This window comes from Trichechus manatus, unplaced genomic scaffold, assembly GCF_000243295.1.
Source record: "Trichechus manatus latirostris isolate Lorelei unplaced genomic scaffold, TriManLat1.0 scaffold00058, whole genome shotgun sequence".
NCBI classification, from domain to species: domain Eukaryota; kingdom Metazoa; phylum Chordata; class Mammalia; order Sirenia; family Trichechidae; genus Trichechus; species Trichechus manatus.
This window is the reverse complement of record NW_004443994.1, coordinates 9,233,775-9,252,059: the sequence shown is the minus strand read 5'-3', so window position 1 is coordinate 9,252,059 and position 18,285 is coordinate 9,233,775. Positions and strand designations below refer to the sequence as shown.

Here is an 18,285-nt window from a genome sequence, read left to right as displayed (position 1 = left end):
CCATATTCATGCCTATTCCAAAGAAAGGTGAAAATTATTGAACGATATCATTAATATTACATGCAAGTAAAATTATGCTGAAGTTAATTCAAAAATGATTGCAGCAGTACATTGACAGGGAACTGCCAGAAATTCAAGTTGGATTCAGAAGAGGACATGGAACCAGGGATATCATTGCTGATGTCAGATGGATCTTGACTGAAAGCAGAGAATACCAGAAAGTTGCTTATGTGTGTTTTATTGACTATGCAAAGGCATTCGACGAGTGTGGATCATGGATAACATTGGATTATTGTGGATAACATTGTGAAGATTATGGATAACATTGTGAATAATGGGGATTCCAGAACACTTAATTGTGGTCATGCGTAACTTGTACATATACCAAGAGGCAGCTGTTCAAACAGAACAAGGGAATACTGCATGGCTTAAAATCAAGAAGGGTGTGTGTCAGGGTTGTATCCTTTCACCATACTTATTCAATCTGTATGCTGAGCAAATAATCTGAGAAGCTGGACTCTATGAAGAACACGGCATCAGGATTGGAAGAAGGCTCACTAACAACCTGTGATATGCAGATGACACAAACTTGCTTGCTGAAACTGAAGAGGACTTGAAGCACTTACTGATGAAGATCAAAGACTACAGCCTTCAGTATGGATTATACGTTAACATAAAGAAAACAAAAATTCTCACAACTGAACCAATAAGCAACATCATAATAAACAGAGAAAATATTGAAGTTGTCAAGGATTTCATTTTACTGGTATCCACAATCAATGCCCATGGAAGCAGCAGTCAAGAAATCAAATGCTGTATGGCTTTGGGCAAATCTGCTGCAAAAGACTTTTTAAAATGTTAAGAAGCGAAAATGTCACTTTGAGAGTAAGGTGTTCCTGACCCAAGCCATGGTATTTTCAATCGCCTCATATGCATGGGAAAGCTAGGCAATGAATAAGGAAGACCTAAGAAGAATTGATGTCTTTGAATTATGGTGTTGGCAAAGAATATTGAATATACCGTGGGCTGCCAAAAGAACAAACATATGTCTTGGAAGAAGTACAGCCAGAATGCTCCTTAGAAGTGAGGATGGCAAGATGTCATCTCAGGTACTTTGGACATGGATGAAGGACATCATGCTTGGTAAAGTGGAAGGTCAGTGAAAAAGAGGGAGACCCTCAACAAGATGGATTGACACAGTGGCTGCAACAATGGGCTTTTTAAACATAGCAATGATTGTGAGGATGGTGCAGGACTGGGCAGTGTTTTGTTCTGTTGTACATGGGGTTGCTATGAGTCAGAAATGACTTGACGGCACCTGACAACAACAACAACAGAGAAAATAGAGGAGAAGCATGCCATACAATCACACTTAATAAAACATTATCTCTTGGACGTCAGAGATGGCCTATGACCTGGAACGAACCTTGTATGTAACTCTTTATATTAACCCTCTGGGAAAGCCTTAATCCGATTTCTGGCCAAGGCAACATCTTCTCCCTCTAGGCAGTTGAATTTGGAGGTCTCAGGGGCTATGCAAAGCAGCTCATTTCCTTTTCCTTGCTCCTCACCCTCTTGTTCATCACTTTCAAGGCCCAAGTTCTGAATCAGCCTCCTTTCCATCAAATCTTGCTTCTTTCCCTCACTGCCAAGGAGCCCATAACCTGTAACTCTCCTACATGCTTGGGGACAAGGGTTCAATACGGTTGTTGAAGGAATAGATGGACCTCTTCTCCTCCTAGTGAACTCTTTCATCCTCAAGGATCGGCAACCTTGTAGAACCTTCTTGAGATAACATTCTGCTGCCCTGTGCCCCCACCACAGAATGATGTGTTCCCCTCTCTTCCCTCTTACTCTGCCCATGCCTCTATTAGGACATTTGCCTGTCTCCCCACTAGACTGGGAGCTTGAGGGAAAAGACGTTGTCTCCAGCACCCACTATAGGGCGTATACTAGATGTTCCTAATTCTTAAATGTTATGAATGAAGGAAAGCACCAGAGGGGCCTAGGCTCCCCAGCTTCTAGGGCCTGCATCCACCTTGGTCCCGGTGACTAACTCCTTCTTGTCTCCATTTCCTGTCTTAAAGGCCATTTTCCCAACAAGGCGATGCCCTCAGCAGGAATGTTGCCATGGCTCCAGGGGATCTTCTGCAATGTGAACAATCCTTGTTTTCAGCACCCTACCCCAGGAGAATCTCCTGGAATTGTGTCAAACTATAACAACTCCATGTAAGTGTTAAGACTCCCACCAGATGGGGGAGGAAGTTGTACACCCTTTTATTCTCCATCATGCATCAGAACATACGTGTATGCACACACAGAGCATGTACACACTGAAAGAGTACTTTGTGGCCTGCTAAGCCCCTAAGCTCTTATGAGCACAGCAGGTTTCCTTTCTGGAACATTCTATTAGCTGCTGGGGCACTTATGGAGAGAGCTTCAGAATAAGGTCATGTGGACACAACTTCTTGGTCTTTATGTCCCCAGGATGTGGCCTGGACTCTGGTGGCTTCCCCTCTGCTGACACATGTCCACCACACCCTGGTCATCCATATGCTTGGGTAGGGTCACTAGGTGAGAAGAACTCATTCCCCTCACCCTCCACCCCAGGTCAACCCCAGCAGGTCTCTGCTTCCTTTAAAATCCTTCTTGGACATCTAAGGGCTAAGGAAAATATCAGGGAATGTTGAGAGGGTGAATGAAATCAGGTTTACAAGATGAAGCTTTCTTCTTGAAAGAAGAAACAAACTCCAAACACTTTGTTGTAATTGCCTCAGTTCTCTTGGGTAGCAAAATCTTAGGATATGGCTTGAGAGTAGTGGTTCTTAACCTTTGTGGCAGAAGACCATTCACAGAAGCTCATGGAAACTATCCTGAAGAAACTGGCCACGTGCAGAAAACATTATATCTTACATACGGTTTCAGGGAATTTGTGGACTCCAGGTTAGTAATGGTCCTGAGTTGAATTTCAAATCAAATCCCATAGGAAGCGATGCCCCCTTTGAAATTCCCCTTCAGAGCAGGAGTTGGGGGTAGGTGATTGAGTGTGTCCTTGAACATGTACTTGAACATGAATAGGGCCATCCTCCACCCGCTCTGCTAACCTTGAGCCACAGCTGGTGAAGCCCAACATAAGGGTCACCAACAAGGGCTTGTTGGGGCAGGGGCTTTATCCCACTTGTATAAATAGAAGATTATATGGATTACTGAGCTATTTGGTTATCCCAATTTTTTTACTTGGAGGAGGTCCAGGTATAATTCATCCAGGACAAACCTGTGTTTAGACTGAAAGAAAGGAACATTAGGTGGGTCATCACCTAAGGCTCAGAGGTGGCCTTCCCCACTGGGAACAAACTATGGATGTCTGCCCTGTAATTGCAGAGCTGAGTCGTTGTGACTGAGACCACATGGCCTGCAAGCCTATAATATTTATTATCTGACCCTTTACAAAAATTTTGCTGAACTCTGTATTATAGGAACATAGAAGAGGCAACACTTCTCCTTAGGAGAAAGTCAGGGAGGTGACATATTAGCTGGGTTCACATTGGCACAAATGGTGCCTTGAAGCTTTACATTCTACACTTTCAATTTGGAACTCCTTGAAGTTCCTGAGAAGAAACACCTACCCATCCAGAAAGATCTGGTGAGGTCTCATGGTGGGATCAGGGGAACCTTGGAGAAAGCTCAGTCGGGGCCTAGATGCAGCTTCGGTGGTGCTCACACCAGTAGTTTTTATAAGTGTCATTGAGGAAGGTTGAATGTGGGGGAAGGGGGACCCCAGACTCCAGCTATGCTTGATCCAGGAAATCTAGGTTTCATGTTTCGTATATTATGATTGAAATACTGGTTTATTTAGGATTCTTACGCTTGCAAGGCACAGAACCCCATTCAAACAAGCTTAAATCTCAGAGCGAAATGTGTGATTTGGAGACTAAAATGCATGATTTCTCACAAAGCCAAGGGCAGTAAGGCAGATGTCAGGAGGGGCAGGGACAAGAACTGGGGAACTGCCAAGAGCAGTACCCTCAGCTCTCTCCCACCTGGGCCTGCAGGGCCCAGCCTCTTCCTCTCTCTGTGCATCCACCCCACTCGCCTCTCTGTTTGGACCAGTTCTCCCTGCCTCTCAACACCCCAGGCTGGCACACATCACCCAGTTCACAGCACCTGAGTTTGGGAAACCAGAAGTGCATCTCTGAATCCCGCTCAAACTCCTTGTCCAATCAGCTGTGGCAGAGGTGTGAGCATGTGTGTGTGTGTATGAGTGTGTGTGCACACATGTATGTGTATGTGCACATGTGTGAATGTGTGTATGTGCATGTATGAGTATATGTGGAGGGGTATGTTCACACGTGTGTGCACATGTGTGAGTGTGTGCACATATATGTAAGTGTGAGTATGAATGTGAGCACATGCCCGTGTGTGTGTGTTTATTTGTGTGAGTGTGTGTGAACGGAGGATGCTGTGGATTACATATAGCTGGCAGAGACTACCCCTATGAATGGATGAAAGGACAGGTCCCAGAGAAGCGAGCAAAGGCTGGAACAAAACTCCAATAATGTCTACCACTAATATCATCCTGTGTCATGGACTTAATTATGTCCCCCCAAAAAATGTGTATATCAGTTTGGCTGGGCCATGATTCCCAGTATTGTGTGGTTGTCCTCTATTTTGTGATTGTAATTCTGTTAAAGAGGATTAGGGTGGGATTGTAATACCCTTACTAAGTTCACATCCCTGATCCGATGTAAGGGGAATTTTCCTGGGGTAAGGCCTGCACCACTTTTTATCTTACAAGAAATAAAAGGAAAGAGAAGCAAGCAGAGAATTGGGGACCTCATAGCACCAAGAAAGCAGTGCCAGGAGCAGAGGGCATCCTTTGGACCCATGGTCACTGCACGGAGAATCTCCTAGTCTGGAGGAAGATTGATGACAATGAGGAACTTCCTCCAGAGCTGACAGAGAGAGAAAGCCTCCCTGGAGCTGATGTCCTGAATTTGGACTTGTAACCTACTAGACTGTAGCACAATACATTTCTCTTTGTTGAAGTCATCCACTTATGGTATTTCTGTCACAGCAGCACAAGATGACTAAGACATCCTGTTTAAGGCTTCTCTGGACAGGAGACACAGAGCATGGGTTACAAGGTGACCTGGCCCTGCCAAAACTGGAAGACTGAACAAAACACTCCTTCTCCCCCTCCTTCTATCCTATATGTATGAGAAAATAAAATATTTTTTCTCCTTTTTCCTTAGAAGTATTGTAAGGATACATAATGTAGCAGCCAGGTCAACCACATGGTGTCTTTAAAAAAAAAAAAAAGCACAAAGTATTATTATTAGTATTATTATTATGAAAATGACAGCTACTTCTTTATTGATGAAGCTTTGTCCTTCTTACAGTTTGGCAAGGGTGTATCGAGATTTTCAAGAAATCGTTATGGATACACCAGACAGCCAGCACCTCGGTCAGGTTTGGACAGAGCTCCGCACCTTGTCCCAGTTCATGGACACACTTCGGACTCACCCTGAGAGAATTGCAGGTGAGATAGGCCTCGTTTGCTCAACCATACTTCTTGTCTTCCTCTTGCCTCACTCATCAGAGAGACTGAAACTAGGAAAGAGTGGGGTATTTGGTGGGAAAAGATACCAGAGGAGGCAGGAAGGGATGAGATATAGAGGAGGTATGAGGATGCACCTTGGTGAGGTTGCCTCTTCCTCCAGGTCAGTCTAGAAGGTAGGAAGTTGGAAAGGAGGGAAGGAAAGATCTTGTCCCAGTAAGATTATGTTTTTAGAAGTATGAGGCTAGGTTAAATGCTAGAAGCAGGAGGTGAGGATTGCAGAGCAGGTAAAGGTGTAGAAAAGCTTTCATAGAGTCTTAGAGAGATCTAACCAGGAGCATGTAGAAACAATGCTGAGTAATCTTAAGGACCCAAGGGAGGTCAGAGACCATATGTGTATCATGCCATAAATATGTGCAATTGTATGATTTTTTCTAGTAATATTCAGCATCCCAGGCACTGAAGCAGAGAGGGTAGAGCGTGGGTTGATGCAGGGCTTACAGCTTTCAGGGAGGTGCCACAGAAGGTCAAGGAGGCAAGGGGGTTGAGGTCAATGATTGGACTATAGGTTGTCAGGTCCAGGCTGCAATAGGATGGAAGAGAAGCCAAAAGGACTGAGATGGGCTAGGAAAAAATGGAGGGCAGAAAAGGCGAGTAGAGGTCTCAATGGATTCAATGAGCCTGGGTAAGAGACTGAGAAAATGAATAAGAAAGAAGGATTGGTAGCTGTGGTCAGAAAGTGAAATATCCAAACTCAGGATTTCAAAGACAGGCAGTACTAGGTTGGAACAAGCCCCCATGTGTGGCCATGGTGGTTGAAGTGGAGCAGAAGTGAAGGCTTTTGGAAATGGTGAGGTGAAGGAAATGAGAGGCCAGGCTATTAGATGAGTTGCCACATGGACACTGAGGTTGTGCAGGATGGAGGCAGAGATGGGACAGAGAGAAAAGGTCCATTGCCACGAGGGTCAGAGAGCCACTTGGAATTAGGAACGGTGATGAGAAGGAGTAAGGTTCTCCCTCTCATATGTCTCTGCTCCCCAAGGGGAAAATAGGAAACAAACAGAAATCAACAACAGTGACAGCAACAGGATTTCTTTTAAAGGATAAATGGATGTTGTGTGGTTGTCTCGTGTGCAGCAGGTCCCTCTGCAGAGGACTAAAGGAGTGTCCTCCTATGAAAGGCTGCTAGTGGGAGAAGGTTGTTCACAGTAGAATAGGGCTCAGAGGCTCCAGAGGAAGCAGTTCGGAGCTGCTGGGAGATGTACATTGCTAGGAACAAGAGCCTGGGTGTTGGGTGGGGGGAAGGGGAGAGTCGGCTCTAGGGTTGACCTTAGAGGATGACAGGGATGAAGGAGAGGACTACCAGGGGGATGAGAATGGTGAAGAGAACAGGCTCTGCTCAGGGTTCCAGGGGGGTGGAGAAAGGTCCTTGCCAAGTCCAGCTGTGAGGGAGAGTGGAGTGAATCAGCCCCTGGGCTCCTCACCCCTGCGGCTCAGTCAACATTCAGCAGACATTTGGTGAGTGCTTACTGTGTGCCAGGCACTGTGCTAGTCTCTGGAATAGAGAGATGAGTCATCGAGTGCTGCCCTCAAGGGCTCCCAGGGCAGAAGTGGAAAGAGATGAGCAAACGGACAATGACCACACGTGCGGGGATCTGGAGGGAAGCAATGGGAGCTTCAAGAACGCAGGGGAATCAGGATGGGAAACCTATCCAAAGAGAATCTGATCTTCTGCCCATCTTTCCACCTTCTCCCTTCTCCCACCACTGAAGCAGTAACAGACAAAATTATGTTAAGATTGGCACGTTAAGATGATTCAATTACATTTTAATTATTTTTAAAATAGTGAAACATATACTTTGTGAAGGAGCCCTGGCTGTTCGACTGTTAGCTGAAAGGTTGGTGTTGGAAACCACCAGCGGCTCCGCGGGAGAAAGATGTGGAAGTCTATTTCTGTAAACATTACAGCCTTGCAAACCCTATGAGGTTGCTATGAGTCGGAATCAACTCAACAGCAGTGGTTTTTTTGGGGGTGGGGTGGGGTGGGGGAAGGGTTATATACTTTATGTAGTAATTTTCTACAAAGCAAATTACAAGCACTACATTCTTTGCTGCTCTGGATAGAACAGTTTATTTTAGTTCAAGTTTGAAGGACCTTATAAGGGATGAGCACAATCAGCATTTTAATGATAAGAAGGAAGGGGAAGCACCAGCTAGAACGTGTTTTTTCCAAGGTAAAGCAGGCAGAGGAGAACATGGGCTATCTAGCTCCTAGAGTGACATAGCCCCCATTGATCCAGCGGGATCTATGATGAAGGGACATTTCATTGATGTGTCTGATTGTCAAAGCCAGTCTGGCTGGGAGGACGCTTAAAGGAAGTCATTTCAAAACACTATTTCTCTGTGGTCTTTACAATGTGTACATGAGAACCAAAATCACTGCTTCCTAATCCAAAAGCAAAGTCCCTGCGTGGTGCAAACAGTTTGCACTTGACCACTAGCCTAAAGGTTGGTAGTTTGAACCCACCCAGTGGCACCACAGAAGAACGGCCCAGCCATCTGCTTCTGTAAGGTTTACAGCCAAGAAAACCCCATGGATTAGTTCTACTCTATCGCACATGGGGTCGCCATGAGTTGCGGGCTGACTCAACAACAGATTCGGTTTTCGTTTTGTTTTAATCCGAAAGCAGGACTCATTTTGAATGGCATACTGAGCAAATAATCTGAGAAACTGGACTATATGAAGAAGAATAGGACATCAGAGTTGGAGGAAAACTCATTAACAATCTGCAATATGTAGATGACACAACCTTGCTTGCTGAAAGTGAAGAGGACTCGAAGCACTTACTGATGAAGATCAAGGACTATAGCCTTCAGTATGGATTACACCTCAACATAAAGAAAACAAAAATCCTCATGACTGGACCAATAAGCAACATCATGATAAATGGAGAAAAGACTGAAGTTGTCAAGGATTTCATTTTACTTGGATCCACAGTCAACACCATGGAAGCAGCAGTCAAGAAATCAAATGACGTATTGCGCTGGGCAAATCTGCTGCAAAAGACCTCTTTAAAGTGTTAAAAAGCAAAGATATCACTTTAAGGACTAAGGTGCGCCTGACCCAAGCCATGGTGTTTTCAGTCACTTCATATGCATGCAAAATCTGGACAATGAATAAGGAAGACCAAAAGAAGAATTGATGCCTTTGAATTGTGGTGTTTGCAAAAAATATTGAATTTACTATGGACTGCCAAAAGAACGATCAAATCTGTCTTGGAAGAAGCACAACTAGAATGCTCCGTAGAAGGGAGGATGGTGAGACTTCATCTCCCTTACTTTGGACATATTATCAGGAGGGACCAGTCCCTGGAGAAGGACATCATGCTTGGCAAAGAAGAGTGTCAGCGAAAAAGAGCAAGACCCTCAACAAGATGGATTGATACAGTGGCTACAGCAATGGGCTGAAACGTAGCAATGATTGTGAGGGCGGCGCAAGACTGGGCAGTGTTTTGTTCTGTTGTACATGGGGTCACTATGAGTCGGAACTGACTCGATGGCACCTAACAATAATAACAACGATAAGAGGTGGTTCTTTCTGCAAGCTCTCAGATTGCAGGGAAAATTCCTGGAAAGAGAGCAGTTTAGAGGGTCTAGAGAGAAGAGGTCAGGGAAGGCCAGCTAAGACTCCCCAAAGAAATTTTTGCACTGGGAACAGAGACTCTGCAGAGCCCCCGACCTTCATGATTATGACAGGGGGCGGTGGACTGTCCCCAAGTAAGGGACACGGTCCCTGAAGAAGCCCCAGGCCTGGGACTGAAGCCCACTGTCAGCACCATAGACTATTGCAGAGTCTAAGAGGCACCTGTAGGTAGGTTAGCATGAAACTGTAAGCCTGAAGCCTCAGTGAAGAGTTAAGCTTTGAAAGCAAAGTAGGCGGGTGCTGCCGTGTGTGCTTTTGCCTGTCCCGGTCACCTGGGAAAGTATGCCAATGGTTGAACCGGGCAGGGTCTTCCTTTCATAGCAAACCTGTAGTACTGCATTCTCAGAAGGGGAGGATTAATGGCAAAGACCAGACATGAAGCCCCCTCCCCTCCCACCCCCAAGCAAGCTCTGTGGTCTCTCAATCATCTTTAAAACACCTTCTTCCCGTGAGCCTCAAGCATTCTCCCTGGCTTCCCTCCCATCTGCCCCTCAGCTCTGTCCCCCAGCCTCTAGTCTTCCCAGGGGTGAGAACAAGAAGAACCACATTTTAACCTAAATTTATTTTTCTTTCCTCAGGCCCCCAGTTCACATTTCTCCCTCAGGAGCCTAGGGAAGCTTTTGTCTGGTATCGGCCATTTCTCACACTTTGGGGCCTCCGCTTTCCCCACAGGGTGGTCCCCACCCCCTCCTCAGGTGTGTGTTGAACCAGCACGTTCCTGTCCCTTCTCCCTAGGGCCACAGCAGCCCAGTCACCTGGGTGGTGTATTGTGCGATGTCTCACAAAATTGCTCCCGCTTTCCCAGGTTTTGACCTTCTATCCTGCCAGGTATTCGTATGTAAGGTCAGGTAAGTAAGTTAAAGAATAACTAAGAGATAAACAGTCAAAGGGGTCATGACTCTCAGGTCAAGGCAACAGGTATTTATTGGGTGCCTCCTGTCATTCCACAGACTTTCATTGAGGCCCTAACTTGATGTCAGGCTCCAATGCTGGGGGTCAGAGAGGTGACCTCAAGGGATACGTCTGTGTGACCAGTGTGGCTAGGTATGATGAGAAGTATAATAAAAGCAGGATCCATAGGCCCTAGTCTCAAGAGGGGTGCGTGTGTGTGTGTGTGTGTGTGTGTGTGTGTGTGTGTGTGTTGGGGGTGGTGTTTCTGGATATGAGCATGTAATAACATGAGGCTGTACATAAAGAAGTGATTGGGAGAAGGGCAGTTGAGCTGGTGCCCCAGGGGAAAGAGGAAAGGAAGAAGGAGCCGGGTTTGGAAGAAGACAGGACTTATGTTATCAAAAAGGAGAGAAGGGAAGAATAAAGCAGAGCAATCCCTCTCAGAATACTGCAGAAACAGCCCTCTTCCTCCCTTGGGACCCGCTCCTGTGTTCAGGTTACCCCAAAGCCTATGGACTTTTCCTATGCAAAGGGTAGTGACACTGGGCTACCAGGTGGCCCAACCTTAAGGGGCACCATTCACAGCAATGGAGGCTGCTGTGCGGCAGAACTCCAGGACTGGGCCTCCTGCCCCTCCTGCATGGCCAATCCTAGGGGCTTGGTCGGTTGCCCTTCAAGAGGAAATTATCAACAAACTCAAACTGACAAGGCACTGTACAGGAGAAGTCACCAACTGAAAATGGAAAGGATGGTTGTCAAGCTCTCAGGGGGGTAGGCCTCTCTGCTGCCTGGCTGAGGGGAGAACTTGGGGTGAGAGAGGATGGGGTTGCTAGGATGGGGATGTTAGGATCAGGAAGGAGCAGGGGCATTTGATGACTCAAGTTGGTTAAAGAACTAAGAGATAAACAGTCAATCAGACTTTTGGAGATCTTGGGACACAGAGATAAGCATTTTTACACAACCTGAAAGCTTTCCCTTAATGTTGAAATGACTCATAAGGATCCGGGCCTGTAACCCTCTTTTCTGGGCTGCTTGAGGCTGAGAAGCAGACAGAGGAGGTGGGTGCTGGTTTGAATCCCTAAAAAAAAAAGAAACAAACTTGTTTCGTTGAGTTGACTCCAACTCACAGCAACCCTATAGGACAGAGAGTACAATTGCCCCATAGGGTTTGCAAGGAGCAGCTGGTGGACTTGAACTGCCAGTCTTTCGGTTAGCAGCCAAGTTCTTAACCACTGCTCGACCAGGGCTCCATGAATCTCCTAGGAGGGGTAAAATTAATATTAATGCAATTAGAAGAAGCACTTCTTGAGTGCTTACTGTTTTTAGGCCTGAGAGCTAAGCACTTTATATTTCTTATCCCATATCACCCCACAACAACCTATAAAGTAGATGTAGAAAGTGAGGACACAGAGAAGTTCAATGATTTGCCCCCAAGGTCACCTTAACTGTTGGGAGAACTTTATGCCTCTTTATAAAGAAATTCCTGCTTCCACCAGGTTGGTATAGAGCTGGAGACAATGTGACTTCATGATCCCCTATGGGCATTACTATGTATTGAATTGTGTCCCCCGAAAACATATGTTGTAAATCCTAGCCTCTATGCCTGTGGTTATAATCCCGTTTGGGAATGGGTTGTCTTTGTTATGTTAATGAGACAGGATTAGTGTAGGGTGTATCTTGAGTCAATTGAGATACAAAAGAGATTAAACAAGTAAGACAGCAAGCAGAGATGAGGCAAGATGGATGCCAAGACACATGGAGATCTCCAAGGAAGCAGAAGCTGAAGAGACAAGGACATTCCTCCAGAGCTGACAGAGAGGTAGCCTTCCCCTAGAGTTGGCACCTTAAATTTGGACTTCTAGACTCCTAAACTGTGAGCAAATAAATTTCTGTTTGTTAAAGTCATTCGCTTATGGTATTTCTGTTACAGCAGCTCTAGAGAACTAAGACGGGTATGAAGACTCAAGCCCAGGCAATAAGCCTTCTCTTTCTGACTTGAAGGTTTTCCTGCCAAAAACAGCCGCATCTCTCTTCACCCACTGCTATCAAGTTGATTCTAACTCATAGCAACCCTGTGGGGCAGAGTAGAACTGCCCCATTGGGTTTCCAAGGCTGTAAATCTTTATGGAAGGCAGACTTCCACATGCTTCTCCTGCAGAGCAGCTGGTGAGTTCAAACTGCCAACCTTTTGGTTAGCAGCTGAGAGTTTTGACCTCTGTGCCACCGGGGCTCCTCCATCTCTCTTAGTCTATGTCAATGCCCTGAGCTTAGAACCTGAGCTGAGATGACAGAAATGCCAGGAAAGGTCCTTGACCCCAAGGCAACTGCAGTGTGGGCAGAGCACATATCTCTTCCAACCCTAGATCAGGGTTTCTCAACCTCGGCACTATTGACATTTGGGCTGGCTAATTCTTTGTTGAGTGTTGTGTGCTTCCATCTCTCACAGAGGCTTTCTTACACATCCTGTGCATCACAGGATGTTTGGTAGCATCTCTGGTCTCTTCTCACTAGCTACAGTAACACCTCTCCAGTTGTAACAACCAAAATGTTAATTTGCCAAATGTTCCCTGGTGGACAAAATCGCCCCTCTCCAACTGCTTCCGACCTGGATAAGAACTACTGTCCTCAACAAACCCTACAAAGCATCTGACGTGCCCCCCAGGCTAACTTTTTTCTCCTTCTGTGCCTTCTTATTAAAATTTGCCCGCCTGTTCAGCAGTAAATGTTGTGACTGTGACAATATCTACTCATGGGAGCCCTGACCTCCAGGTGCTCCCAGGGAACCCAAGAACGGTGCCTTTTTCTAATAGTCAAGTTAGAAACATTTCCCATCAATTCTAGCAGTTTCATTTTTTTGACTCATCTCCCCTTGAACACCCTGCTGTTTCTCTCATTCGTATACAGGAAGAGGAATACGAATTCGAGATATCCTAAAGGATGAAGAAACACTGACGCTGTTTCTCATACAAAATATTGGCCTGTCTGATTCAGTTGTGTACCTTCTGATCAACTCCCAAGTCCGTCCAGAGCAGGTAGGTGGTTGTGAGAGATCAGTGTTCCTGGAGTGGAGGGGTGAAAAGGGCCACTTATGAGCATCAAGGCTGAGAGGGGCAAGGAGGATGGACCTCAGCTTTCTTTCCCTCTTGTTTTCGCCTTCAGATCCCATGATCCCTGTCACACACTCAGAAAAACACCTAGGAGTCGTTTGTGGTGGTGAGCATTCACATCATAAGACTCTGAAGCAGTACAAATCCCGGCAACACTTTAAAAATCTGATTGTTATAATTGGAAGAGACTTTCGAGACCACGTGGTTCTACCTTCTCTTTTCAGAGTTGAGGAAACCAAGATTCACTCACTTATTAACCAAATATTTAGGGACTGTTGTAGGTTCTACTGAGCCCGGGTGGCGCGAGCAGTTTGCAAATGACGGCTAACCCAAAGGTTGGCGGTTTGAACCTACCCAGCAGCTTCATGGAAGAAAAGGCCTGCTCCGTAAAGATTATAGCCCAGAAAACCCTATAGAGCAATTCTGCCCTGCACACACGGCGTGGCCACGAGTCAGGGGCTGACTCAACAGCAGCTAACAGCAGCAGCTAATTACTAAACTACAGTGTAAATAAGACGGACAAAGTTCCTGATTCAGGGAGCTTACATTCCAGGCAATAATCAAGTAAACAAGTGGATATATGAATTTATAATGTGGCTCCAGGTTGTGATAAGTCCTGTGAGGAAAATCCAGCAGGGTAAGGAATTGCGAGGGGCTGGAGGAGCACGGGGACCATTTTAAGCAGAGAAGGCCTTCCTAAGGAGACACCTTTCAAGCAGACTTGACTGAAAAGAAGGCAGCCTCGCAAATAACTCTGAGAGGAGAGTTTCTGGCTCAAAACCCAGCAGTATGAAGTCCCTAAGTATGCTGAGGGTCCCCCTGGGGTTACAGAACCTGATCACGGCAGTCCACAGAGCCAACTGCTGATTTCCTGAACCTGTTCTCCTTTCTGGGCAGACTCCTTCTATCTCCTTTGCATGTTTCTGACCTGTTGTTCTTGTTGTGTGCCACTGAATCAATTTCAACTCATAGCGAACCTACAGGACAGGTGGAACTGCCCCATAAGGATTCCTAGGCTGTCATCTTTGTGGGAACAGATCACCAGGTCTTTTCTCCCATGAAGTGGCTAGTGGCTTTGAACCACCAACCTTTCAGTTAGCATCTAAGGGCTTTAACTATTATGCCACCAGGGCTCCTTCATTTCTGACCTATCCTCCCCCAAATCTATTTCATCCATATTTACACAGAGCATTTTAACCACTAACAAATTATTTTCACATCTGTTAGCTACTTTGTTCCACACCATAATCCCGAGATAGGTCAAACAGATGAGGAAACCTAAGCATTTGGTGATGGAGCGATTAGCCCATGAATATAGAGCTAGACCACCATCTTTCTGTCAGTTTATCATACTGTGGTATCTTGGTGTTGCTATGACAATGGAAGTTATGCCACCAGTATTTCAAATACCAGCAGGATCACCCATGGTGGACAGGTTTCAGCAGAGCTTCCAGACTAAGACAGGCTAGGAAGAAAGGCCTGGTGATCTACTTTCGAAAATAAGCCAATGAAAACCCACAACCGTATATTGTCCAATATAGTGCTGGAAGATGAGCCCCCTAGCTTAGAAGGCACTCAGAATGCTCAGTGGCCGCAATGGTGCACTCGAGCATGCCAACAATGGCAAAGACGGTGCGGCACTGGGCAATGTTTCATTCTATTGTACACGGGTCGCCATGAGTCGGAGGTGACTCAATGGCAACTAACAACAATAGAGATAGAAACTGGCAGAGCCGATTTTAATTCAGTGTTCCTCACTCCTAATCCAGTGTTTCTTAGTCTAGCTTAGCGGTTCTCAAGTCCAGAGACCAGCAGCGTCAGCATCGCCTGCAAACTTGTTAGAAATGCCAGTTCTCAGGCTCCAGCCCAGAGCAACTGAATGAGAAACTCTGGGGGTGGTACCAAGCAATCTGTGTTTTAACAGCCCTCCAGGGGATTCTGACAGGCACTCAGGTGTGAGAACCACTGCTCCCGTTTGGGCGCTCACTGGCTCCCGGCCCAGAATCGTGGGTGTGGGTTCTTAGTATGGTGAATACGGTGAGAATGCCAGAGAAGCAGGGGCCAATGGCCCAGACACCCTCCGACTCTGCTCCCTGCCCGGTCTGCTCCTCCTCCAGACTCCAGAGGAGACTGGGACATAAACGGGGAGTTTCAGTGCCCGTGTCAGTCCTGAGATAAAAATCTGCACGCTGCTGTCTGAGCCCAGAGGAGGGCGGAGACCCCACTCTCCTGGCCGGGACTAGCCCCACAGAAGGGGTTTTCAAAATGGTTCCTGCCGTGCAAAAGCTGATACCTGCTTTTCTGGCTTCTCAGGCCCTGAGGTTTTCACCGAAACTAGACAGGGAAACGGAGGGCCAGCCCTGAGGAGGCAGCCAGGGTCCTGGGAACCTGCTGGGAACATGGTGCTGCGGAGCCCAGGGCTTGGCCGCAGTTAGGCTCCTGGCGAGGGACCTGGAGCCGGCCCGCCTGGCTGCCTGCCGGGCCCTGAGCTGCTCCCCTCCCACCGTCACCTAAGAGGTGGTGCCATGGTACCGATTGCTCATTTTCCCTTTGCTTTCTCTTCAGCTCATATATCTCACGTCCTGGAAATGCCTGTGACGACTTCCAGTTAGCCATAAAACGGAGATGGAGATAAGAGCAGGAATTTAGGGGAAATTTCTCTCCAGGCCTCACTGAGGTGGCGTTTGAATCACCAGTTGCTGCACTGCTGGCATCAGAGCTGAGGCCTTTCATGTGGGGAGAATCAGGGCCCAGGGTCCGTGGGTTGCGCCCTTGTTTAGTGTTGCTGGCTCCAGTTAGCTTTGCTGCCTGATAGCAAACTCTGAGCTTAAAAGGAATGGGAGCTTCCTGCGCTTTGCAGGGCCTCCTTCACAGCACCCAGCTCCCCTGCGCCTCCCATCCCACCTGGCCTGTTGCCTTGAGCACGCACCTCTTTTCTAGCTCCAGTTCTTTGTCTCCAGCTCTTATCTCCTTCTTTGTCTCCGTCTGCTCTGTGAGTCCTTATCAGCCCTGTCCCCTGGAACTTTCTGTCACGATGGCAATGATCTGTGCGCTGGCCAATATGGTAACTATCAGCCATACGTGGCTGTTGGGTACTTGAAATGGCACTAGTGTGACTGAGTAACTGAATGTTAAATTTTAGTTAATTTGAATGTAAAGAGTCACATGTGGCTTGTGGCTCTCTAATGGATCATCATCAGCAAACGTGGAAATTTTCCATTTACCATCAGGATTGGTTACTCCTCCTGCTCCTTCCTGCCTGGTGTCTGAGCACAGCCCTGAAGCATAGCACATCATCCTCTTGACTCTAGGGAATTATTAGATGATGAGAGTGGTACAGTTCTTTGGCCCATTCCTCTTAGCCCTGTAAACTCCTAGACATGCTTCAAAGACCAACTCAAATATCTCCTCTTCAGTGAAATTATTCATAAACCCTCCTTTCTGCCCTCCCCTTCTTCCCTACTTGCCAAAGACCTAACTAGAAATGGTTAAGCACAAGCTCTAGGTTCAAATCTCAGCAAGGCAGCACACTTAACCCTTTTGTGAACCAGTTATTTTCTGCTTAGACTTTTTTGTTGATACCATGTATTTTGGTTAATGGCAGCATGCTGAATCATTGAGTGTGTCTGAATTTTTGGTAGTTAGTATGGATTTCTTTTTTCTTGCCTGTTCCTACAAATCTACCCTAAGTGTTTAGTGATAAATATGAAGCACCATTAATTATACCCCAGAATCCCCACCAGGATCTACGGGTGCATGTGTGTAACAAATAAAAATTTTCAAAATTTCTATTTTTCCTTCCAAAAATTTAGACACCTCATACAATACCCTGTAAAAATAGTAATTTGCAGCATACACCTATTTCTTCAGTTTCAAACAGTCATAAAGGCCCCCCCCCGCCTTGCAACATCACACACCGTCAGTGGCACAGCAACTGCCCAACAAACCTTCCGACGCAGAAAAAATACTTCGTTCCTAGAGGTACGCATGAGTGCAAAAGGGTTTAACTTTGTGACCTTGGGCAAGTTAATTTACCAGTCTATGCCTGTTTCCTCATTAATAAAATACAGATAAAAAAAAACAAAAACCCATTGCTGTCGAGTGGATTCCGACTCATAGTGACCCTATAAGCATCTACCTTATATGGTTGTTGTGAGGGTTAAAATAATTAATCTATGTAAAGTACTTAGAATGGAGCCTGGCACATAGTAAATACTCAATAAATATTAGCTATTTTTATTAGCTATTCTCCCTCTCCTATGTCCTTGTTTTACTATGTTCCATCTGGCACTTAGAGCTACTGAAATGCCTGCATTTCCAGCTAGCCGGTGATCTTAATTCATCTCTGTACCCGCAGTAACTGGCATAGCCCCCATAGAATGAAGACTTACATGATAAATGAGTGAATGTGTGAGCGGATGAGCGGGGACCTTCGTGGTGTCCCAGCTTCCCCACCAGCCTGCTGTGTGGCTCTCTCAAGTCACTTCAGCCTCCTCCGTCACTCCTCTCCTCCATAATATGAGGGGTTTGGACAAAATGAGGTTATTGATTCCTTACACCTCAAAGTGTTTTAAACTCTGGACTTAGAGGTGGATATGGGTTTTGCCTGGGAACAAGAATGGAGGTATGGGCAAAACAGGAAGGCTCTGTTGGAACACACCAGTTACAGGCCACTATAACCATCAGCTGTGATCCTGTGTCCTCATTTAGGGATTGGGCTTCCATATAGGGTGAGTGGCAGACCCTGGGCTAGCTCTGCTCTCTAGTGCGGAGTACTGTGTGGTTGGAAGCCAGGGGAGGCTGTGGTGCCTGGGGCAGCTCATGAGCCTGTTCATGGCACTCAGTATCTAGTCCACTGCTGAGAGTCCAGGACTCCAGGAGGCCAGTTGCTGTGTTGGGTGGTCAAGGGTCCTTGGCCAGGGTTGATGCTCCTCCCTTGCCACCTTAGCTTCTGGAAGTCATCGTGGGGACTGTGCATCATGAGATACTGCCCATGAGCTCCATAGGAGAGTAAGGGTTGCCAGATA

The 18,285-nt window shown here is 46.4% G+C and overlaps 1 protein-coding gene across 1 annotated transcript in view; it reads left to right on the top strand.

The window, feature by feature from the left end:
* The window catches only part of ABCA4 (ATP binding cassette subfamily A member 4), a 174,073-nt gene that overhangs the window by 15,093 nt on the left and 140,695 nt on the right, over positions 1 to 18,285 (top strand). The window contains exons 3-5 of the mRNA XM_023733347.1: positions 2,088 to 2,229; positions 5,400 to 5,539; positions 13,056 to 13,183. Of these exons, the coding sequence (XP_023589115.1) occupies positions 2,088 to 2,229; positions 5,400 to 5,539; positions 13,056 to 13,183 (410 nt within the window). The remainder of the gene's footprint in view (positions 1 to 2,087; positions 2,230 to 5,399; positions 5,540 to 13,055; positions 13,184 to 18,285) is intronic.